Here is a 17,755-nt window from a genome sequence, read left to right on the forward strand (position 1 = left end):
CAAAGAGGGCTTGAGTTATTCTCCTAGCAAAGATAAGGATGCCAGGTGTCATAAACCAGTGGGTTCCCTTCTCTTCTATTCAGGGCATTCATTGTGCCAATTTGCCGGTTTTATGTTGAGGTCCAACTGACTTGGGCAATTCCTGCTGAGCTCCGGGCTCCCACTGGATTTTTCTTTAGGGCAAGTCCCTGGTCTGCCCGCTCGCCTTTCGGAGAAGACTTCCCGTGAACTTGAGCATCCTTGGTGCTGTTTCCTGAGCTCCCCTGTGAATCAGGGCACAGCTGCTGCCGGGGGCCTGATGTCCTAAGCGAGGGCCCAGTGATGGGGAGTCTTCTCGAAGGAAATTAGCAGCTGTGGGGAGAATGGCAGAGGGAAGGCTCTGCTTCGTGGGGTGTCTGCGGAGGAAATGTGTGTGAGGGATGTCAGCCGGGTGCGCGTTCATCGTTGTCCTGCCAAAACCACCGCCCGCCCGGCTTCGCGGATGGATTATGAATGCTGTGCCCTCCAGGGGGTTCCCAGCACCAGCTGGCAGGGCCGGCTCCTTCCTCTGGCTCCTCTGCCCCCTCAGTGCCCACGTGGGTGGGAACCTGCTTCGGAGACCCCAGCGATGCCCTGGAGCGCAGCAAGGTGCCAGGGAAGAGCGCAGCTTCCAAGGTAGGCGTCGCCTCGGGTCCCTTGGCACGTGCTGAATCGTTTCCTCACTGTTCCCGTGCTGGCAAGCGCCGTTTAGTGCTGCCTGTCCACACGGATGGATGGAGCAGGGCCTGATGAAGCCTTTGGTCCTTCTGCACTTCGTGAAACGTTCCTTCAGCAACACCAGGGCAGGTTGAATTGTTCCCCTGCTCCACAAAGCTGTTGAAATCCAATGCCTGTCCCTCTCTGCATGTGAGTTTGTTTGGAAGTGGAGCGTTTGAAGATGTAATTCATGAAGATGTGTGCATGCCCAGGGGCTTCCCTCGTGTCCGACTCTTTGTGACCCCATGGACCATAGCTCCCCAGGCTCCTCTGCCCGCGGGATTCTCCAGGCAAGAATACTGGAGCGGGTGCTATTTCCTACTCCAGGGGATCTTCCTGACCCAGGGACCAAACTGTCATCTCTTATGTCTCCTGCATTGGCAGGTGGGTTCTTTACCACCTGGGAAGCCCCAAGGTGAGTCCAGAGAGCAACCCTCACGTGACCCATGTCTTCCTAAGAGACACAGATGCAGAGGGAAGAGAGCCGGGGGAAGACAGAGACAGAGACTGGGCGACGCAGCAGCAAACTCAGGGTGAACGAGGGCTGGGGGCGGCCGCCAGGAGCTGAGAGGAAGGCGTGGGAGAGCCTCCCCTGGTGCACCGCCCTGCCCACACCTCGATTCTGGACTTCTGGCCTCCAGAACTGCCGGAGAATCCTGTTGTGCTGTTTCAGCCCACCCAGTTTGTGGCGCCTTGTTCTGACAGTCCTAGTAAATCAATACAAACACACATTCCAGGAAGATTCTGTAAGAAAAACAAGGAGCGGTACCACCATCACTTTAAAGAACTGCCTTTTGTTTGAAAGTATAATATAGTGACCTGTGATTCACCCTGAACACTAGTGACTTAAACATTGTTCGGGTAAACGACAGGTCCTCTCACACCTGTCACAGTGATAATACAAGTGAGCTCAGCTTCTCTTCATGAGGGCTTTCAGAAAATTTTAGATAAGCTCTCCAACACACACACTCTAACAAAAAGAAGTAACCTTACAGTTGCTTTCCTAGTGCTGAATTATCTTTAGTAGGTGTTAAAATATCATTTTTAAAATAACAGGCTAAGAGTGGAAAAGACCCGCCTATAAAGGCGCAGTGATGCTATTTGCATGAGGCAGTTCACTATATACTGGGGCTGGAAGAGCAGAGCTTGGCTGGCATGTTACCATGTTGCGGAGTTGCCATGGCAATATCAAGCCAATGAATGGACCACCTCCCAGAGACAGGGAGGTGAGTAAGTGTGAAATTGATTCAGTTGTACATGGGAATACGCTCAAGCCAAATTTGTCAGGATAACATTTCTGGTAGGAAACGGCATTTTAAATTATATAGACATGATGAATATGATGTTAAATATTTACTTTGGATATTCTAGTAAAACGATGTTTGAAAATTAAGTGTATTATGGAAATTTTATGCTCTTTATAAATGCTCTGCAGTTATTTCAGGTAACACTGAATTTGTTTTCACTCATCTAAATTTGGCTATCTAAAGCAGAATTTTATATTTGAGATGAATTCTATAAGTTATGTATCCTTGATGTCAAACTGCTTTTATTTGCTCAGTTTACATGAACATGTTTAGAGAAATGACTTTTTAGAAAATGTAAATGAAAGTTGTTATTGTATGTTTTTATTTTTATATAACATTTGTAAAATTTAAATTCCATTTTACATTGAATAGTTGTAACACGTAAGTAGTCTAAATCAGGGAAAAAATAAAAGGTTTGCTATTTTAGTATTTAAGGAGCCCATGGTAAAGCTTTATAAAAATAATATATTCACATGACATATTACTGAATTGTGCTTAGCACTCGTTTTTAGCATGCAGTTATTACATAGTGTTATTCTAGGTATGAAATAGGTCTTGAACTTGGTCAATGTAATCTTTATGATAAATGGCTTATTTCAGGTAATCTGATAAAATGGATGTGCTTTGCTTTCTTTCATTTCTTACTTATAATACATACTCGGCTTTGTCTCCTCATAAGGTTGCAGAAGCAGAAAGGAACAGAGAAAGATCTGTTATGTGGTAATTACTGAAATGCCTCTATTAAATGTGGTTCACATTAACAAAATATATTTATCAGGCACGATCAGTTTGCAGTGAGAACATGGCTAACCCCAGGGGCCCAGTCCATGCTAAGAGCTGTCTACTTTCCCATTAGTTCAACTTGGAGAACAGAAGAGCATGACTTGTTTACATAACAGAAACCAATATTTGCTCTCTTCCTTTCTCTTGGCGCAGTCTTCCGAGGGCAGCATTTGCCAGATCCTGGCAAAACCCTTGCTGACAATGCATTTCTTCTTGGGGGATAAAATGGAACTCTCTAAAACTAAACAATGCTTCTAGCATATTATGACTTTCTAACAGTTCCAGGTGGATCCACTGATTTTTCTTATGAAAAGACGAGTGTTTTTTAACTCAGACTGAGGTGAGGTATTATAAAATGTGTTCCCCTTTGCTTCATGATCAACACTGATATTGATTTGAAACACTGGCTCATGAATGTGATACTGTAAATCAAATTTTACTTTGTACTCTCGTAGTTATCCATTTCTATATAAATGCTATTACCTGTTTCTTATGTGTAAACACATTTAGAGCTCTGAGCACCCAGACTTAGGAAAAATGCATATTCAAAATACTAAATAAGACAAGCTATTCAAGCAAGTAAATGAAAAAAAAAAAACAACAACAAACAACCTCTGGTACCAAGTTACTTTTAGAATAATGGTATATTTTCTGGTACGAAGGTACTTCATCAGCAGTATTCAAAATGGAATCTCAGGAGACAAGAAAAATGTTTCTAAACACAACCTCACTCCATCAATGTCTTGAGAGCATTTCTGAATCTGGCCTCTGTAATCAACCTTCCAGTTTTATTTGCCCAAGTAAACTTTTTCACAGAAAGTACTTTGAGTGTCAGAGAACATAAGAGTAGATTGGAAGTGTAGAAAAAGGGATTATGCGTTTTGAAATCACTGCCATGGTACCCACTGGCATGTCATTTGCTGTGGATTTTAAGGGTGTGACAGTCTATTAGCAATGAGCTCCATTTCTAGGAGGATTGCTGTGTGTACTGCTTGGGGTACTTGCATTTAAAAAGGGTGTTTTAGACAATCGTGATAGTAATTTGGCACACTTAATGGACCAGTGCTGGTTCATGGATTTTTCTGGTTGTTGTTACTGGTCTTTAATTGACAGATGTTGACAGAATGTGCTTAGGAATATTTAGACAGTGTGGTGTTGCTGTGACATCCAGGGAACTGGTCAGGGGACTAATCTCTGACCAGCAGGGGCCACATAAGGTACTACTGAACCTGTGTGATATGTTGCAAATGGTGTGAGCTGCATATGTTAGTAGAACCACACTATTTTTTTTAGGTCTCTGAGTCTGTGATCCATTTTGAGATAATTTTTCTGTATAGTGTTAAGTAAGGGGTCCAACTTTATTCTTCTGTGTGGGGATACTAAGGTTTTCAGCATCATTTATTAAAAATATTATTCTTTCCTATTTGTACCCTTGTCAAAATTTAATTGACCGTAGATGTAAGGGCCTATTTATGGACTCTCAATTATATTCTGTCGCTCTATGGTCCTTATCCCATTACCACAGTGTCCTGATTATTGTCACTGTTCAGTAAGTTTGAAATTGTCAGTGTGAGCTCTCTGTTGTTGTCTAGTTGCTAAGTCTGCCCTTGTGCTTCTCTTTTAGCTCAGTTGGTAAAGAGTCTGCCTGCAATGCAGGAGACCCTAGTTTGGTTTCTGGGTTGGGAAGATCCCCTGGAGAAGGAAATGGTAACCCACTCCAGTATTCTTGCCTGGAGAATCCCATGGACAGAGCAGCCTGTTGGACTACAGCCCATGGGGTCGCAAGAGTCAGACACGACTTAGCAACTCAACCACCACCACTGGTCACTGTCATGTCCGACACTTTGTGACCCCATGGACTGTAGCACGCTAGACTTCCCTGTCCTTCACAATCTTCCAGAGTTTACCTGAACTCATGTTCATTGAATTGGTGATGCCATCAAACCATCTCATCCTCTGTCGTCCCCTTCTCCTCCTGCTCTCAATCTTTCCCAGCATCAGGGTCTTTTCCAATGAGCTGACTCTTCACATCAGGTGGCCAAAGTATTGGAGTTTCAGCTTCAGCATCAGCCCTTCCAATGAATGTTCAGGGTTGATTTCCTTTAGGATGGACTGGTTTGATCTCCTTGTGGTCCAAGGGACTCTCAAGAGTCTTCGCCTGCATCACAAGGTGACAGCATCAGTCCTTTGGTGCTCAGCCTACCTTTATGGTCCAGCTCTCACATCCGTACATGACTCCTGGAAAAACCACAGCTTTGTGAGCTCTCTGATGTTGTTCTTTTTTTTAAGATTGTTTTGGCTACTCTGGGTCTTTTGCCTTTTCATATAACTTTTATGATCAGCTTACCAATTTTTTTCACAAAAGTCTGCTAAAATTTGGTAGGATTTGTGTTGAATCATTGTAGATCATTCTAGGGAATATTGCCACCTTAATAATACTTCAACTTTCCATTGATGAATATGGATTGTCCATTTATTACAATCTCTAGTTTCTTTCAACAATGTTTTGCAAGTTTGATTGTACAAATCTTGGACTTCTGTTATATTTATTTCTAAGCATTTTCATTATTTTTGATGCTATTTTAAATAGATTTTTTTCCTAATTTTATTTTGACTTGTTCATTAGTAGTACACAGAAATATAGTCAATTTTTTTATGTTGATCTCATATCCTGAGAACTTGCTAGATTCAGTTTTTAGTTCTAATAGATTTTTTTTGGTATGGATTCCTTACGATTTTCTTTACACAACAGGATGCATTGTATTGATAGAGATAGTTTTACTTATTCCTTCCCAGTCTGGAAGCCTGTTTTTTTTTCTTTTGTCTAATTATCCTGGCTGGAACTTACATTGGTGTTGAATAGAAGTGGGAGCAGACATCCTTGTCTTGTTTTGATCTTTAAGGGAAAGCTTTCAGGTTTTCATCATTAAATATGATGCTAGCCCTAAGTTTTTTGTGAATGTCTTTATTATGTTGAAGAAGTTCCCTTCTCTTCCTAGTTTGTTAAAACAAGAAAGTTGTTGGAGTTTATCAAATGCTTCTCTGTATCTGCTGCAATGACCATATGGCTTTTGTCTTTTATACTCTTAACATGGTGTGTTGCACTGACTTCTTTTCACATGTTAAACCAACTTTGCATTCCTGGGATAAATCCTATTTGATCATGATGTATAGTTGTTTTCTTATGCTCCCAAAGTTCAAATGCTCTTATTTTGCTGAGGATTCTTTGCATCTATATTCTTAAAACACTTGTCTATAGTTTTCTTGTGATATCTACTTGGTTTTGGTAATACTGGCCTCATAGAATGAGTTGGCAACATTTTCTCATCTTTCATTTCTTGAAACTTTGTGTGAAGAATTGGTATTACTTCTTCCTTAAAAGTGTGCTCTGCTTCCCAAACAAAGTCAGGTGGGCCTGGGAAGCTAACAATTAAAGCTAGATTTTTGTTCTTAGTTGCCTGTTTTGGGTACAAGAGTCTGAAATACTTTGTAGGTTCCCCTAAGTCAATGTATATGTCTGAGATAATAATACATGGAAGACTTCTTTAATTCAGGACTTGAGGGAAATGAAAAACATTGAGAATGATCAAATCTGTTTCTGACTATAAACGGCATTGTTATGGTGAGGAGCCTTGCCTCTTTTCTGGTCTTGCATCTATTATTCTGTCTTGCATCTAAGCTCTTCAGTGATCTGTGTGCTGAGATCGGGGCTTTCCTTAGAGAGGGCCATTATTTTGAATTAAAACATCTCTTGGGTCTATTAGACACTTGCTTCAAGTTAGCTTTGTGGACAATGCGTTTATCAAAGACAGTCTTAGGAGGCCTGAGGTGACACTGACAGGTTGTTGTACTTTTGGTTTTTGGTGGAAGTACAAATGAGGCAAGTCCAGAGCTGATTATTTCAGATTTTAATATTGGTAAAAGGCGAAAGAAAGAGAGATAATGAGCCAAGTAGTTTTGCTGTATTCCCCCCCACCCCCCCTTTTTTTTTCTTCAGGCTCTAAGAAAATACTTCTTTGATGACTGAATCTCTGTGAACTGTGGAAGTGTAGGAATTGGCTCACTGGTTAAGGATAAGAGGATCTAGTGGAGATGAAAGCGGGAGCATCAGAGGATGGCTCGGAACTGAGGATTAGCCCCCGGAGGAGATCAAGACAGAATTGTCAAGGTTGGTGAACTGTGGAGAGTGGGAAACGTAAAACCTGTGGCAGGGCGGGGAAACACTGTGGGTGTTTAAGTTCGTGATATTGAAGCTGATTTGAGAAATTTCTGAAATAAGAGACTGATCAGGAGTGTTGTAGTGAATTGTAATTTACGCTTTTCATTAGTGGTATGCTGAGAGTGAAACATATTTTAAAAGGCTTCAAACGTGCAGGCCATGGAGGAATAGAGGAGGAGCGATGTTGTAGGTTTTAAACCTCACACCAGCATGGGCGTGCGAAGAACACCAAGTCATTTCTCTAGTGCTTTTTTGTCTTTGGAAACAAAATTGGCTACTTGTAAATTCCTGTGTAATTGTTCCTGAGGGTTTTCATTATTTTTGTTGCTATTGTAAATAAATGTCTCCCAGTTTCATTTTGATGTCTTCATTATTAGTGTACAGAGACATAATTGATTTTTGAAGGTTGATCTTGTACTCAGCAAACTTGCTGATTTCAGTTATTTGTTCTTAAAGATTTTTTTGGTGCAGATTTCTTGGAGTTTTCTATATGCAAGAGGATGTCTTTGTTGATGGAGGTAGTTTTATTTTTCATTTCCAGGCTGGGTGCCTGTTACTTCCTTTTATTGCCTGATTGTTCTGGCTAGAAAGTCCATTACCATGAATAGAAGTGGTAAGAGCGGACATCCTTGTCTTGTTTTGATCTTCAAGGGAAAACAGTCAGGATTTCACCATTAAGTCTGGTGCTAGCTCTAGGCTTTTTGTAGATGCTCTTTATCAGGTTAAGGCAGTTCCCTTCTCTTCCTAGGTTTGTTGAATGTTTTTAGTAAGGAGTGTTGTTGGACTTTATCAAATGCTTCTCTTTGTATGTTGCAGTGATCATGTGTTTTTTGGTCCTCTATACTATGAATATGGTGTGTTGTATTGCTTTCTTTTCATGTTTTAAGCCAACTTTGCATTCCTGGGACAAATTCTACCTGATCAGGTATATAATTCTTTTTATATGTTTATGATTTCATTTGCTTGTAACTGTTGAGAATTTTTTTTGTATTGATATTTGTAAAACATCTATCTTAGCAGCACTATTTACAATAGCTAAGACATAGAAGCAACCTAAATGTCCATCTAAAGATGAATGGATAAGGAAGATGTGGTACATATATACAATGCAATACCACTCAGCCATAAAAGAATGAAATAATGTCATTTGCTGTTACAAGGATGGACCTAGAGATTATCACGCTAAATGAAGCAAGTTGACAGAGAAAGACAAATATCATATGATATCATTTATATGTAGAATCTAAAAGATGATACAAATGTGCTTATTTATAAAACAGAAACAGACAGACATAGAAAACAAACTTATGGCTACTAAAGGGGGAAGAAGGTGGGGAAGGGATAAATTTGGAGTTTGGGATTAGCAGATACAAATTGGACTTCCTCGGTGGCTCAGATGGTAAAGAATCTGCCTGTAATGCAGGAGACATGGGTTTGATCCTGGATCAGGAAGATGGACTGGAGAAGGGAATGGGTAGCCTCGCTAGTATTCTTGCCTAGAGAATCCCATGGACAGAGGAGCCCGGCAGGCTACAGTGCATGGGGCTGCAAAGAGTCGGACACAACTGAGTGACTAACACTTTGACTATTTTCATATACAAACTACTATATATAAGATAAATAAACAACATCCTACAACAATAGCACAGGGAAATGTATTCAATATCTTGTAATAAACCATGGGAAACAATATGAGATAGAATCTTCCCTTCTCCAGGGATTGTCCCGACCCAGGGATCAAACCCGGGTCTCCTGCATTGCAGGCAGATTCTTTACTGTGTCAGCCACCAGGGAAGCCCATATATATACGAACATATATGTATAGGTATAACTGAGTCGCTTTGCTGCACACCGGAAGCTAAGACAACATTGTAAAGCAACTACCCTTCAATCTGAAAAAAGAGACACAGATCTGTAGTTTGGGTTGGCAGTTGGCAGAGTCTGAGAGCAGGATGCATGGGGGCCCTGGCAGATGTCAGTAAGCAGGAGCCTGACCCTGAAGACGTGTGTACTGAGCAGTGGGATTTGGACTTTCTTTTCTAGAGCAGGTGCCAGCAAGCTTTTTTTTTTTTTTTTTTTTTTTTGGTAAAATACCAGAATGCAAATGGTTTCCAGTTTGTGAAGTATACGGGTATCTCAACTAGCTACTCAACTCTGCCCATGTGGTGTCAAAGCAACCTCAGGCTGTGTGGACAGTGCCTGGGTGACACATTACACAGTGCAGACAGGCTTGAGGCAGGCTGGATTTGGCCCATGGGCCTAGCTTGCACCAACCCATTGAGAATCTCACCCTTTGTCTGTCTTTGCTAAATAAAGCTAACCGGCAAGCAGATACTCCTCTTAATCTAAGTATTGTCTAGGGCTGCTTCTGTGATTTTGTCACAGACACTGGGGCTTCCCTGCTAGCGCCATTGGTAAAGAATCCACCTGCAATGCAGGAGACCCAGCTTCGATTCCTGGGTTGGGAAGATCCCCTAGAGAAGGAAACAGTTACCCACTCCAGTATTCTGGCTTAGAGAATTCCATGGACTGTGTAATCCATGTGATAGCAAAGAGTCGGACATGACTGAGTGACTTTCACTTACTGAAACTGGGTAGATCACAAAATCCAAAAACTTACTATCTGCATTTTGAGAGAACTTTTCTGGCCCTTGGTCTACAGTTTAGTCACTTGAAGCTGTGGCATAAGCAATTTGAGTTTTAAGAAATTATTTTGGAACTATTATAGTGAATGTGTTAATATTAGAGCAAAGAAACTGTTAGAAAGTTTTGCGATACAGATATTAGAGATTGAAGACATTCACTTCAGTTCAGTTCAGTCGCTCAGTCGTGTCCAACTCTTTGCGACCCCATGGACTGCAGCACGCCAGGCCTCCCTATCCATTGCCAACTCCCGGAGTTTACTCAAACCCATGTCCATCGAGTCAGTGATGCCATCCAATCATCTCACCCTCTGTCTTCCCCTTCTCCTCCCGACTTCAATCATTCCCAACATCAGAGTCGTTTCAAATGAGTCAGTTCTTCACATCAGGTGGCCAAAGTATTGGAGTTTCAGCTTCAACATCAGTCCTTCCAATGAACACCCAGGACTGATCTCCTTTAGGATGGACTGGCTGGATCTCCTTGCAGTCCAAGGGACTCTCAAGAGTCTTTCCAACACCACAGTTCAAAAGCATCAATTCTTCGGTGCTCAGCTTTCTTTATAGTCTGACTCTCACATCCATACATGACTATTGGAAAAACCATAGCCTTGACTAGCCAGACCTTTGTTGGCAAAGTAATGTCTCTGCTTTTCAATATGCTGTCTAGATTGGTCATAACTTTCCTTCCAAGGAGTAAGTGTCTTTTAATTTCATGGCTGCAGTCACCATCTGCAGTGATTTTAGAGCCCCCCAAAATAAAGTCTGCCACTGTTTCCACTGTTTCCCCATCTATGCCATGAAGTGATGGGACCGGATGCCATGATCTTTGTTTTCTGAATGTTGAGCTTTAAGCCAACTTTTCACTCTCCTCTTTCACTTTCATCAAGAGGCTCTTTAGTTATTCTTCACTTTCTGCCATAAGGCTGGTGTCATCTGCATATCTCAGTTTATTGATATTTCTCACTGCAATCTTGATTCCAGCTTGTGCTTCCTCCAGCCCAGCGTTTCTCATGATGTACTCTGCATATAAGTTAAATAAGCAGGGTGACAGTGTTCAGCTTTGACGTACTCCTTTTCCTATTTGGAACCAGTCTGTTGTTCCATGTCCAGTATTTGGAACCAGTCTGTTGTTCCATGTCCAGTTCTAACTGTTGCTTCCTGACCTGCATACAGATTTCTCAAGAGGCAGGTCAGGTGGTCTGGTATTACCACCTCTTTAAGAATTTTCTACAGTGTCTTGAAGACATTGACTGTGTGTAGCTTTGACTGGAGATGTAAGAAAGAGCTAAGATTTTGTTTTTAGCGGATAAGACCAAAATTGATAGTTTTTTAGAAAATAGAGGTGTACATGTTCTCTTCCATATCAATGTAGAGAATTTTGCTTGTATAGAAATCATATACTTAATCTCTGTGGCTAGGAAAAACACTACCAAAAATGCTAACATCATCTATTGATTGATTAAGATCCAGTTTAAATCACTTTCCAATTGCTCTTCATTTAATATATGAAGAAAGTGAAGAGGAACTAAAGAGCCTCTTGATGAAAATGAAAGAGGAAAGTAAAAAAAAGCTGGCTTAAAACTCAACACTCAAAAAACTAAGATTAAGGCATCTGGTCCCATCACTTAATGGAAAATAGATGGGGAAACAATGGACAGACTTCATTTTCTTGAGCTCCAAAATCACTGCAGATGGTGGCTGCAGCCTTGAAATTAAAAGATGCTTGCTCCTTCGAAGAAAAGCTATGACAAACCTAGACAGCATATTAAAAAGCAGAGATGTTACTTTGCCAACAAAGGTCCGTCTAGTCAAAGCTATCGTTTTTCCAGTAGTCATGTATGGATGTGAGAGTTGAACCATGAAGAAAGCTGAGTGCTGAGGAATTGATGCTTTTGAACTGTGGTGTTGGAGAAGACTTGAGAGTCCCTTGGACAGCAAGGAAATCCAACCAGTCCATCCTAAAGAAAATCAGTCCTGAATATTCATTTGAAGGACTGATGCTGAAGCTGAAGCTGCAATACCTTGGCCACCTAATGTGAAGAGCTGACTCATCTGAAAAGACCCTGATGCTGGGGAAGATCCCAGGCAGGAGGAGAAGTGGACGACAGAGGATGAGATGGTTGGATGGCATCACTGACTCAATGGACATGAGTTTTGGACGTGAGTTTGAGCAAGCTCCGGGAGTTGGTGATGGACAGGGAAGCCTGGTGTGCTGCAGTCCATGGGGTCGCAAAGAGTCGGATACGACTGAGCAACTGAACTGAGCTAATGTTTATTTTTAAGCTACAAAGAAACTACATATCTCCTTTGATACAGATATTTTAGTTTAGAGGCTAAATAACATTACAAGGACTTACTTAAAATCAAGGTACAAACACTTGTGTTTTCCACAGGCATTGGCTACAAAATTGTATGTAGGTGGATGCCCTAGGATGCAAATATTCCTTTAAAAATCACCTGGTTGATTTTAACATAGAAATATTAGCCTTGGCAGTTCTTTCCTGTAGCATAATCTAGTATTCCAGTTTTTCATGCTCCTTCCAACATGCTAGTGACTGCAGGCAGTATTTTCTCTCTGCTGCTGCTACTGCTAAGTCGCTTCAGTCGTGTCCGACTCTGTGCGACCCCATAGACAGGAGCCCACCAGGCTCTGCCATCCCTGGGATTCTCCAGGCAAGAATACTGGAGTGGGTTGCCATTTCCTTCTCCAGTGCATGAAAGGGAAAAGTGAAAGTGAAGTCGCTCAGTCATGTCCGACTCTTAGCGACCCCATGGACTGTAGCCTACCAGGCCCCCTCATCCATGGGATTTTCCAGGCAAGAGTACTGGAGTGGGGTGCCATTGCCTTCTCCGATTTTCTAGGGACCGTGGTTTTAGCACCAACGCTGTCAAGCTTCTCCCCAGATGCTAGGAGTCGTGGCTGCATCTTGCTGTTGCTCCCTCTTATTGATACCTCAGTTTTCCTTTTTATCTCTCTTGTCCTTGAATGTCTCGTGACTGGCTCTTTATGCCTAATTCCCTGGAGACACGAGCTGGTGTGGTTCTGTCTCCCAGCAGCTACTGGCTGACACACCCACCCGCTCTCATCCCCTCCTCTCTAAGGCATGGTGCTTGGAGGTCCTGGAAAGAAGATTCTCTTACCCTGTTTTGCTTTGTGGAGTTGGGGCAGAGGGGCGAGGTTAGGATCTTTCACTGGGACTAGAGGTCAATCCCTGGATCCGTTTGGAGGAGCTGGACTCATGAGGAAAGAGGATCATGTCCAAGAAAGTCATCCAAGCCAAAGGTTTAGGTCACGTGTTGTCGCGGGGCTGCTGGGTGGTCTCGGGGAGCTCATGCTGCCAAGTGTGAAGAGCTGCAATACTGAAGAGACGGAGAGTCGGTTTTCTGGGTTCTTAGGAAACATTAGGGATTCCCTGGTAACTCAAATGATTACGAATCTGCCCACAATGCGGGAGACCCGAGTTCATTCCCTGGGTTGGGTAGATCCCCTGGATAAGAAAATGGCAACCCACTCCAGTATTTGTGCCTGGGAAATTCCATGGGACAGGGAGCCTGGTGGGTTGCAGTCCATGAGGTCGCAAAGAGTCAGACACGACTGAGCGACTAACACTTTCTTCACTTTAGGAAACGTTCAGGAAAGTGCTGTTGTCCCCCAGGGACTTGTTTTTGGGAAGCAGCGAGTACAAAGTCATACCACCCAGAATAGTTACTAGTGGGACTGGGGGTCAGGGAAGTGACCAGGTGGATCTAACACAGCCCATTAGAGACACAAAGGGGAGAGGAGTCCGTGGGGACCTGCCAGCTTCTTGGGACCTGGAACACAGTGGAGGCCCATGACCCATGCAGTTCATTAGTTGCAGTTAAGACTGTATGTCCGCACTGATGTGGATGTTGCTGATATCTTTTGCCTAATTCATGTGGAGTCTTTCCATCAATCACCATTGCCTTTGGGACAAACCCAAGAACTCAAATTAGAAGCCATTTAGTCTTGGGTAGCTCAGTGGTAAAGAATCTGGGTTGGGAAGATCCCCTGGAGAAGGAAATGGCAACCTACTCCAGTATTCTTGCCTGGAGACAAGGCATGGACAATCTCATGGACAGAGGAGCCTGGCAGGCTATCCTCCACGGGATTGCAAAAGAGTCAGACACGACTTAGCAACTAAACACCAACAACAATAACAAATTTACAGGGATAATCCTAAATGGCAGCCAGTTGGAACCTGGAAGAGAAGACAGTCTTTACGCACTTTGGACTTAGGAGGATTCATGCTGCTAAGTGAATAAACGCTGAAGGCCAGTTTTGAGGGTGTCTCCCCAAGAAGAGAAGTCTATCTAGTTGACCATCTGCATTCATGGGAGATTAGTTCTTTCTCTCTAGTTGGAACAGTTTACTCACATCAGGGCATTTTAAAATAAAATTGATAAAGTTGTTCTAATTAATGCTATGGGCTTCCAGGTGGAGCTAGTAGTAAAGACTCTGCCTGCAGTGCAGGAGATACAAGAGACACGGGTTCAATCCCTGGGTCGGAAAGATCCCCTGGAGTAGGAAATGGCAGCTCATTCCAGTATTCTTGCCTGGAAAATTCAGTGCTCAGAGGATCTTGTTTGGGCTACAGTCCACGGGGCCGCAAAGAGCTGGACAAGCCTGAGTGACTAAGCACAATTAATGCTATGGTTGGTTTGCATATACTGCAGTACTTAATCGTAAACGTATACATGAACATTTTGATGGAGGGCTTTCCTGAGTGGAGGTCCACAGGTTGGTGGATTGTCCAAGAGCCTGTCTTTTCTTAATCACACTCTTATTACCTGCCTTGTGATTTCTAGGTTTAAAATTCTTAAAGTCGAACCAGAACAGAAAGACATACACTCGACAATTTGAATGCAGAGGTTTTTCTAGGTTTTATGAATTTCCCCTCAAGCATTAAAGTTGCTTGTCCTCCAGTTAACTGTACAGTATTCATTTGTGTGGTTTTTTGTTTACAAAATATTAAGCTTAGTTTTCATTGTGATAACTCTATTCGTACTGCTTATGTGCTTATTTACCTCAATTATGTGACCATAACAAGTAGGAGAGGCACATCCATATTTGGGACTAGGCCATGTACTCTTGGGGAACTCCCATCTCTACAGGTGGGAATAGAATTCTCCAGGCTGACTGTGGTCACAATGCCACCAATGTGGATGAAGGTACTTCACAGAGGGAAGAGGGGCGTTCTGTAGGCTGTCTGTTACCTAATACGCATTTCTAAAAGTAGAATCATATCCTAGGGATGTGAATATCATTAGAGATGTTGGTTGAAGTTTTTTGGGACTGTCAGAACCCTAAGTCATATACAGATGATGTACACAATGTAGCCTGCATATAATATGCAATTTGAATCTGAAGTAGTCACATACCTTCAGGAGAAAGTCCTGAAAAGCCAAAACATCAGGCTTAAAAGTACTGGGGGATCTGAACTAACTTATAGTAAAAAATTTAGGAAAAACTGTAGGTATTCTTCTTAACCTGGAATGTCCTTAGTGGCGTGCAGAAAACACGCTGAAACTATTCAGTGTGAGCTGCACTGAACCAGATCTGCAAACTCTATTACTATCTGACCCTTGTTCAAAGCTGTTTTCAGTAATTGAGGTGTCTTTTTGTCTCCCTATAAACCTCCACCTTTCTTCTTGCTTATTTGTGTGTCTAATATCTGTTTTCTCCCTGTAAACCTCCACCTTTCTTCTTGCTTATTTGTGTGTCTAATATCTGTGTTGCTTATTCTCCTGCTCTCACTAGAGTTCACTCTTCTTTTGCTCTGTCTCAAGAGGTAGCCCTGGGCAACATATGAAGCGGGCTCAGTAAGTCAGCGCCGTTAGAATCAAGTGAAGCTGTTTGAATGCTTCCACCATTCCCAGTGTGTTTATTGAACTAATGCATATTCATTGTTTCCTTTTGAGAGACTGTAAATCATTTAGATAGATTCAGTAATACAGTTTCAATATGTTTTCTGTGTACTATTAAGGCCATTCCAGGATAAGATGAAGACCGAAATTTTTTTCCTAATTTTTTTAATGTGAGTTAATTCAGATCCCCCAGTACTTTTCAGAATGATGCTTTGGTTTTCAGGACTTTCTCTTGAAGTGTGTGTGTGTGTGTGTGTTAGTTGTCTGACTTTCTGTGACCCCATGGACTCTGTGTGTGTGTGTGTGTGTCTGTTAGTTGTCTGACTCTCTTCGACCACATGGACTGTAGCCCACCAGGCTCCTCTGTCCATGGAATTCTCCAGACAAGAATACTGGAGTGGGTTGCCATTTCCTTCTCCAGGGCATCTTCCTGACCCAGGGCTTGAACCCACATCCCCTGAGTCTCCTGTGTTGACAGGGGGATTCATTATCAGCAGTGCCACCTGGGAAGCCCTTTCATGGTAAAGGTCCTGCCCGGTATGGAATCTGCTCAACATCCCATGTCTTAAAGGAACACCACCTGTGTGTTACAATCAGTTGCTTGTTTGGGAAAGGGACATTTTCCTAATTTGTACTTTGACAAATGTGGCTATTTTCCAGGCTGTGCTGATCACCGACATGCCTCATTGCTTGCTGAGGAGTTCGTGGAGAAAAGTGGCATACAGAAAATACAGCTTGATCCGCAGCATTCTTGTAGCAGGAGCCCCCTTATCTACATTCATTAGAAAGTTATGCAAACTGTACAAAGGGAGACAGAAGTCAGAGACTGCCTCCCTTCCAGAACAACAGCCCACACCCCAAACTAGAAAGTTTATAGCAAGAGCAAGTTTTGGGAGGATCCTGAGTGAGGAAGGTATTTTGGTGGTAGTCATGAGTGATTTTTGCAAAGAGTTCCATTTCACCTCTTCCAGACACAAAACAGGTCTGCATTTTCTAGGCCTTTCGTGGATGGGTGTGTGACATGCAATAGTACCCATTTAAGCTTTTCCAAAATATTTTCTAGAGCTCCTGGCTGACTGTATGTATATTGAATACCTCATTCTTCCATTTCTCTTTTCTTCTTCTTTTTTTAACCCAGAAATTGCATCTATTTACTTAAAAATTTTAGAAGCCATTCCAAGTATTTTCTGAAATCATGACTCTAGAAAATTGGGATCAACTTGGAGGAAATAGACCTAATACAGTCTTTTATTATAGTCCCTTTGGAACAAAATTAGAGAACACCATGGACAAGACTTGAAAACAGTGTTCAAGTATTGAGAATGTAGGCAGAGTTAACTCCCCAAACTCAAATGTCTTCAGTTTAATTCTCTCATATGCATTTTTCTTCTTTAATCCTGTACTTGTATTTCTAAATGTCTATAATGAGTAACTATTTCATAATCTGTATTATGCCCACTTTAAAGAAATTACCAAATACCTATTGGGCCTCCCTGGTGGCTTAGATGGTAAAGAATCTGCCTGCAATGCAGGAGACCTGGGTTCGACCCCTGGGTTGGGAAGATCCCCTGGAGAAGGGAATGGCTACCCACTCCAGGGTTCTTGCCTGGAGAATTCCATGGACAGAGAAGCCTGGAGGGCTACAGTCCATGGAGTTGCAAAGAGACTGACACGACTGAGCAGATAATGCTTTCACGAAATGTCTATAATTATGTGGATGAGAAACTTTTGGATTCTGGAAGAGTATTATCAAAATGTCTCTGTTTTTTTTGAACAGCATATTTTTAGCATAGTCTAAATTACCAGTAGATTTTTCTCTAATGCATGCTAAAATTTTTTTTTTTAAGTATTCCACATTTTCACAAAGAGCTATACAACGTGACTGTTAACACAGTGGGTCTCAGCCCTTGCAGAGCACTAGAAATGCTGCAGGTTTAAAGACAGGAATGCCGGGTTTTACCCTTGGGTCGGGTTTAATTAGTGTAATTGTGAACACTCCCCAGGTGATTCTAATGAGCCATCAGTGTGGAGAAACACAGTTTTAGCAGGTCCCAGACTCTGCTGTGCACACATTTTGAGTGGAATCGTGTCCCTAGGATGTGTTGAAGTTATAACCTCTGTACCTGTGGATGTGAGCTTATTTGGAAATAGGGTGTTTGCAGGTGTAATTGGTTAAGATGAGA

The 17,755-nt window shown here is 42.2% G+C and overlaps 1 protein-coding gene across 1 annotated transcript in view; it reads left to right on the forward strand.

Annotated features, from left to right (window-relative positions):
- Positions 1-1,942: 1,942 nt before the first annotated feature.
- MYO16 (myosin XVI) overlaps positions 1,943-17,755 on the forward strand; it is a 467,123-nt gene continuing 451,310 nt past the window's right edge. The window contains exon 1 of the mRNA XM_081547232.1: positions 1,943-2,035. Coding sequence (XP_081403358.1) covers positions 1,993-2,035 — 43 coding nt within the window. The 5' untranslated portion in view covers positions 1,943-1,992. The remainder of the gene's footprint in view (positions 2,036-17,755) is intronic.

Source organism: Giraffa tippelskirchi, chromosome 12 (assembly GCF_054371585.1).
Source record: "Giraffa tippelskirchi isolate mGirTip1 chromosome 12, T2T-mGirTip1v1.2.pri, whole genome shotgun sequence".
NCBI lineage: Eukaryota > Metazoa > Chordata > Mammalia > Artiodactyla > Giraffidae > Giraffa > Giraffa tippelskirchi.